Source organism: Symsagittifera roscoffensis, chromosome 8, assembly GCF_963678635.1.
Source record: "Symsagittifera roscoffensis chromosome 8, txSymRosc1.1, whole genome shotgun sequence".
Taxonomy (NCBI): Eukaryota; Metazoa; Xenacoelomorpha; order Acoela; family Convolutidae; genus Symsagittifera; species Symsagittifera roscoffensis.
This window is the reverse complement of record NC_087069.1, coordinates 32,061,093-32,068,311: the sequence shown is the minus strand read 5'-3', so window position 1 is coordinate 32,068,311 and position 7,219 is coordinate 32,061,093. Positions and strand designations below refer to the sequence as shown.

Genomic DNA, 7,219 nt, shown 5'->3' with positions numbered 1-7,219 from the left:
ATACAATAGTAAATCAGGGATAAAACTAAGGTAAATATAATATCATAAATAGGGATATTATATTACATGGTACGGGGAATACTAAAAGGCGAACGTTAGAAAAAGGGGAACTGTTAATAAGGGGGTTATTCAGAAAAGTTGATATTAATCCCGAGTTTTCGTATAAATTGAAACATTATTTTACCTGAAAGTTTGTCATTTCCTTGTAAGTCATGCTGTTTTTGAAAAGTTGAGAGAAACGAGTGAGTCAGCTTGGCTGTAATGTCAAAAGTCAAGTTGAGAGAAAGGTGACCTTAATTGTTTACAATTAACACCCGCCCACATTTGCAGAGCTTGCAAATAAAGTATTGAATAAAATAGTAAGGATACGGTAAAATACAAAGATAAGGGAACCAGTAGATAAGGGAACCAGAAATTGTTCTTTTTCATCTTCATCTTGGTTTGTCTATCGTTGAGCTGATTGTCTTAGTTGAATTGACGAGTCGTAGATTTGTTCATCTTTGTCGAGTTGATATGTTGAAGGCTGAGTTGCGTGATTATTTGGTTGGTTAGCTATTTGGAGCTTGGTTACTGCGAAACTGGGAAAACGCGGCTCAATTTGACCACAGGTCGAACTTTGAATCCAGTTGGCGTTTTCAGCTTCACTGAGCGGACTATTCCATCTTGTCCAGGAAAGGTTTCCACCACTTTAGCAAGAGGCCACAGTCCACGAGGTGTAAAATCCTCCAACATCCAGACCATGTCGTTGGGTTGCAAATTGGAAGTCGCAGAAGTCCACTTTGATCGTTTCTGCTGACCTGGTAAGTACTCTCGAAGAAAGCGATTCCAGAAGTGATCTGCGAGTAGTTGGGATGCTTTCCATGATTTTGACAGAGATAAATCCTTGTCCTTGAAGATACCAGGCGGTAAATTTGGAGTTCCACGACCAAGAAGGAAATGGTTGGGAGTGAGAGGCAGATCATCTTTGATGTCGTCAGACACATTGGTTAAAGGTCGTGAATTCATGGTTGATTCAATTTCGGTCGTGAAAGTAGCCAGTGTTTCATAGGAGAGTGTTCTTGATCCGATGACTTTGTACAGGGAAAGTTTAAATATCTGAACTAGTCGTTCCCAAGAACCACCAAAATGAGGGGCCGCAGGAGGGTTGAATTTCCATTCGAGTGATACGTCCAGCTGATTGATGCTTTCCACAAATTCTTTGTTCTTTTCCAAGTTGTCTAGACATTTCTTCAGCTCAGAATTGGAGCCCACAAAACTTGTCCCACAATCAGAAACCATTTTCGATGGTTTTCCTCGCCGGGCAAAAAAGCGTCTGATACAAAGAAGAGTGCTGTCTGTCGATAGTCCTAATGAGATTTCAAGATGAACAGCTCTGATCACTAAGCATGTGAACAGTAAAATATACGCTTGGTATTGTTTTCCTTGAAGGATGATGGGAAAAGGTCCAACGTAGTCCAATCCAGTCGTTGCAAAAGGAAAATGATTTTTTGATGGCAGTCGATCAATTGGAAGATCTGACATCTGAGGGTAGTCGACTTGTTGTTGCATTCTTCTGCAGGGTATACAACTGTGTATGATACTTTTCAGCATGACGCGGCAGCGAAGAATCCAGTAGTTTTCCTGTGCTATGGCCATTGCTTGTTCCTTTCCGCAGTGGGAATGTAGAACATGGATGTTAGCTAGCAGCAGGCGAACATTGGGGTTTTCACCAGCGAGAATGATTGGATATCTAGCTGATAGCATGATAGGGGCACGCGTGAGACGTCCACGAGAACGCAGGATACCGAAGTTGTCCACAAACGGTGCTAATGTTCGAAGTCTACTTTTGCCTTCAATTGGTTTTTCTTTTTTGATGTCTGAAATTTCAGAGACAAAATCTGTCCTTTGGGCAGTTTTAATTATGAGAAAGTGCGATTTCGTTAGATGCAAGAGTTGAAGATCGACCTTCGACTGTTTGTTGATCTTCCGTTTGAGATTTTCTGCGAATAAGAAGCAGTATGCAACTGTCCGTATTAGTCTTTTCCAGTTGCTGAAGCGTTTGATGTCAAATATAGGCTCAAATTTAGCCTCTAATGAAGTAACGAATACAGGAATGTTCTCAAGCCGAATGTTTTCCTGTGAAGGCCATTGAGAAGAATCGTTCAACAGAAATTCCGGTCCTAGTAGCCACCGACAGCTTGAGGTCATTTCTAAAGCAATGTATCCTCTGGTACCGTCGTCAGCAGGATTTAGCAGAGTTGGAACGTGAAACCACTGTTCAGGTTTAGAAACGTCTAAAATTTTCTGAAGCCGATTAGCGACGAAAATTTTGTGTCGTATTTCAGGTGTTCGCAGCCAATACAAAACAGTAGTACTGTCAGACCAGAAATAAGTTTTTTCAACTTTGAGGTCAATTTCCTCTGAAACAAAGAGCGATAGTTGGGCAGCATATACTGCAGCTTGCAACTCGAGATTGGGAATTGTAACACGTTTCATAGGAGCGACTCTTGTCTTTCCTATTATAAACTTCAAAGATGTGGAGCCGTCGCTGTAGACTATTCTTAGGTAGCAAACAGCAGCGAGAGCGAATTCTGATGCATCACAAAACGTGTGAAGCTGGATTGAAGCAGGGTTTTCTTTATCAAAGAAGTTCCTTTGGAATGAAACAGTTTCGAAATTTTCCATTTCGTCTACCCAAAGTTTGAAATCGGGAAGTTTATCCGTGTCTAATGGAGTATCCCACTTAACACCTTGTGACCAAACAGATTGGAGAACTTTTCGAATCCGAATTGTCAATGGAGCCACTATTCCGAGTGGGTCAAATAAAGAAGCGGTATACTTCAGGAGTTTCCGTTGCGTAGCAATGCCAATACGTAGAATTTTTACAAACTTTTTGTTATCGATGAAGTAGCAGTCAGTGTTGGTATTCCAGTGAACACCGAGAACTCGTTGATGTTTAGGCGTTGGATCATTAGGGCTGACTAAAATATTTGGATCAATTGAATCCAGGAATGGTTTACTGTTTGAGTTCCACTTATTCAAGTTGAACCCACCTCGAGATAAAGATCCTCGTAGTTGTGTCATTTGTTGGAGGGCTTCTTCTACCGTTGACGAAGTGACATACAAATCATCCATGTAGATATTCCGTTGAATGATTTCAGAAGCCAGAGGAAAGTCGTTTTTACTGTCTGATGCACATCGTCGTGCTGCGTAGCAAGCCACGCATGGTGAGTCTGTGGCACCGAAAATGTGTCGTGTATATTCGTGAGTTTCTAATTTACCATTTTCTTTCCAAAGGTATCTTAGAAAAGGTCTATCCTTTGGGCTGACTAGCACTTGCATAAACATAGCATCTATGTCAGCAGATATTGCTATTTTATTTTGTCGAAAGCGAATTATGAGACCTGTTAAGTTGCACAAAAGATCGGGCCCTTTGAGCAAACTCGAGTTGAGGGATTTACCCTGAAAAATGCTGGAAGCATTTGAGACTCGTCTAACTTTGTCTGGTTTGTTGACATTTGTCACTGGATGATGCGGCAAATACCAAGATTTGATTGCAGTGTCATGTTTTGCATCTATTTTGGTGACAAAGCCTTTTTCTAAGTCAGTGATGACTGTTGCGCGGTATTTCTCCCTTAAATCAGGTTTACTTTTAAGGCGAAATTCGAGACTGTTGAGTTGCTTTTCAGCTAGCCAACGGTTATTTGGAAGATCAGTATCCTCTTTCCAAAGAAGGTCAATTTGATAGTGACCATCTACTAAAGTACAAGAGTTTTCGAGAATATCGATTGCTCTTTTACCCGATTTGGAGTGCGAGCGTTTTGAAGAAGCGATGCCTGTGTTTTCTATTTTCATCCAGTTGAGAACTTTCTGGTATAATTTTTCATCTAAGTTATTGTGTGAATGAACTTGTGTGAAGTTCACCGGAACAGATGGAACGGAATTATATTGCGTTTTGTTCCGACCTGTGCATGTCCATCCCAAAAGGGTTTCGATAGCCCAGGGAACATTCTTGGGGCCATAAACGGTATTTTTGATCTCATGATATTCTGGATTGTTGTTTCCGATGACTAGCGATATGCTATTGTCGTTTAAGTCCGGGTATTTAACATGCTTTAAATGTGGAAAATTGTTGCACATTGCGTTTAGTTGAAAAATATCAACTGGGGCCAAATTATTTTCATCTACCGTGAGTAGGTCATCGAGCGTCATTAGAGTCGATGTGCTTTTGTATGGTCTAATTTGTACATCCACAGATGTAACTTGAACTGACTTGGTCTCATGATATCCAGATATGGGAAGTGAGTGCTTCTTGTTGACGTCCAAGCCTAGTTGAGTTGCCACTGAGTCCAGTAGTAGAGTTACGCAGCTACCACTATCTAAGAAAGCGTAGGTACAAAGTGTTTTATCACCATTTGATAATTCGATTGGTACAAAAGCTGATTGACCTGATCTCTGACAAGCTATTGCGCGATTCACTGCAGCTTTACTAGGGTTTTTTCCATAAGTATCAGAAGGATCGTGGAGTAGAGTGTGGTGTTTTTTACCACAATTATCGGTTCGACAGAGCGATTTCGAATTGCAGTCAGTAAACCTATGATTCCCTAGACAGTTAAAGCATAAGTGCATTTTTCGGGCATGCTCTTTTCGTTGCTTAGGGTCTAAAGCTTTGAAGTGCTCGCATTTGTAGAGAGGTCCACAGGTGTCTCCACTAGGACAAGCATTCGAGTTTACATTATTCTGAGCACGAGAGTTTTGTTGATCTCCCTGATGGTTAAAGCGCTGATTTTGATTTCCTACACCATTTGTAGTAAAACCATTGAAACGGGAACCACTAGGGTGTTTAGCGTTTCCAGAAGAATTGTTAAAATTGTTATTGTTTTGGTTTCGGAAACCTGTCGGAGGCATGTCGCGACACGCCTGTGCGTACCGTTGAAACCATTGTGCTAGATGTCTCAAGGAGGGTTGATCGTAGTCTTTGTCGATGACGAAGCGATTCCATTCTAATCTCACAGGGTCGGGAAGCTTTGCCAGAGCAGTGTTCAAGTTTGTTGTAGAACAAATATCGTGAACAAAACCAAGTTGCTCAAAAGTGTCCACTAAAGTTAGGAGAAAAGCAGAAAACTGCATGTATGATTCTGGTTGAGCCAGATTTGGAGGTTTGAAATTTGCAAGACGTTGCAAAAAAGAGTTGACAATTCTATTGGTATTGCCAAAGTTTTCACGAAGACGTTGTAGTGCTAGTTCGTATGTGTCGCCGTTTGCACCATAACCAGCTATCATTAGTTTAGCTGGGCCAGTTACCAATGATTGAAGATGGATCATCTTTTCAGTTGGAGACATATTAGAATTATGAATCGATGATACGAATACACCATACCAGTGCAACCAATAGTTGGGATTGCCATTGAAAATTGTAGGCTTCAGTTTTGGCACTGATCGACTGAATGTAGTAGAAGTGTCGCTTGAATTAGTTGCCAAAGCTCGATTGTTGTTGTTAGGAGGGTTTGCAGCACTAGCTTGTTGTGAGCTGTGGTTAGGAACATCACTAGCAAATGGATTTGAAAATGATTGGTCGCCTTGAAATGGCGCCGAAAGGTTGTCGTCAGCGGCAGCTGTTCTTGCATTGCCTTGAGTATTGTTGCTCATGGTTATAAGGTTGTTGTTTGGTATATCCATTATGTTTGCAGTCGGCATGGAGGTTGCGGTTTCCTGTGGGAAAATTGAAGTAGCATTTTCTTGAGCGCTGTTATTTGGAATTGTAGAAGTAGCAGGATTTGATACTTGTTTTTTCAAATATTTTTTCACTTTCATTGAAAATACTCGGATTTTCTGTTTCAACTGTACTGTCCAGTGAGAATGTTCTTCAAAATCGTGTTCAGAACCAGCCTGTAACATTTGATCGTTCAGGGTATCAAGTTTTTGTTGGAATTGAGACAATTCAGTGAACGTTTCATTGATGAGTTCAAGATCATCTTCTTCCTCGTAGATGTTGTTTTCGAGCATGTCGATCAAAGTATTGATCTCCATTTCGTGATGACGTCGAAGCGAAACCAGTTTTCGAACGCCAGTCTCTTGAACGTTTTGATTGGTATCTTGCGTTTGGGTACCATTTTGTTCCGAAGGATCGCTGTCATTGTTTTGCGTCGTTTTATTTCTACCGGATGGGGCCATACCTTGAACCAGGAGACGTAAACCAATACCTACCAACTTATACCAGTATATGAATTTACCTTTACCAACCTACCAACTTATACCGAATACCACCGATGCTCGTAAGAAGGAGCGAAATAATGGATAAAGTTTAACCAATTACCACTGTACCTTACCACTTGTACCTACCTCCGAGGGAAAATTGAGCGGTCGTTCAAAGTGTCCTCGGTATTAACAATTAACTGCGATTTTAAAGCTAGTCCAAGAACCTACCTGGTCCTACCAGCCTACCGACCCTACCTACCTACCAATTACCAGTATAAACGGCAAAAAAAACCGGGTGCAAAGATTAGCACCAATGAGTGTTGACCTCCCAGAGGACAACTGAGGATGACGTATTTACCTACCTACCTGTCACTATTTAGCAGACGACCGAATTGTGATTGCTGACCTCCCAGAGGACAACTAAAGTTGATGTACCTGTTTACCTACCTGTCCTAATACCGTAGATTTATCCCTGTGCAATAAAATTTGCACTTATACCAGTTGACCTCCCAGAGGACAACTTGCCTTTATCGCTGTAGCGTAGCGAATGAGACGAACTAGAGTTGTTCGAAGCAGTTGATGAGCTAAACGAAGCTCGAATGTAGCCACGAACCCAGTGAGGCTCGAAGCAGCAGAGGAAATGAGCTCAGGTAAAGCTCGACAGGAAGCAGCCAAGAACCGAGAGGCTCAAAGCAGAAAATAAGGTGAGCTAAGACGAAGCTCGAATGTAGCCACGAACCCAGTGAGGCTCGAAGCAGCAGAGGAATGAGCTCAGGTAAAGCTCGACAGGAAGCAGCCAAGAACCGAGAGGCTCAAAGCAGAAAATAAGGTGAGCTAAGACGAAGCTCGAATGTAGCCACGAACCCAGTGAGGCTCGAAGCAGCAGAGGAAATGAGCTCAGGTAAAGCTCGACAGGAAGCAGCCAAGAACCGAGAGGCTCAAAGCAGAAAATAAGGTGAGCTAAGACGAAGCTGGAATGTAGCCACGAACCCAGTGAGGCTCGAAGCAGCAGAGGAAATGAGCTCAGGTAAAGCTCGACAGG

At 41.9% G+C, this 7,219-nt stretch overlaps 1 protein-coding gene across 1 annotated transcript; it reads right to left on the bottom strand.

Annotated features, from left to right (window-relative positions):
- Positions 1 to 567: 567 nt before the first annotated feature.
- Positions 568 to 6,557, bottom strand: LOC134853553 (uncharacterized). Its single transcript, XM_063869553.1, has 3 exons — positions 4,428 to 6,557; positions 3,945 to 4,358; positions 568 to 1,856 (listed from the first exon to the last, which is right to left on the bottom strand). Exons 1-3 carry the CDS (start codon positions 6,151 to 6,153, stop codon positions 568 to 570), a joined length of 3,429 nt encoding a protein of 1,142 aa, XP_063725623.1. The 5' UTR covers positions 6,154 to 6,557.
- Between the last annotated feature and the right edge of the window lie 662 nt (positions 6,558 to 7,219).

Bases quoted from the DNA above. Each gene is read 5' to 3' on its own strand.
- LOC134853553 (XM_063869553.1), bottom strand. From the start codon at position 6,153: ATGGCCCCATCCGGTAGAAATAAAACGACGCAAAACAATGACAGCGAT. The intron at 4,359-4,427 runs GTCAATCAGCTT...ACGCTTTCTTAG, and splicing joins AATAGCTTGTCAGAGATCAG to ATAGTGGTAGCTGCGTAACT. The intron at 1,857-3,944 runs GTCGGAACAAAA...CTGAAATTTCAG, and splicing joins TTTGGGATGGACATGCACAG to ACATCAAAAAAGAAAAACCA.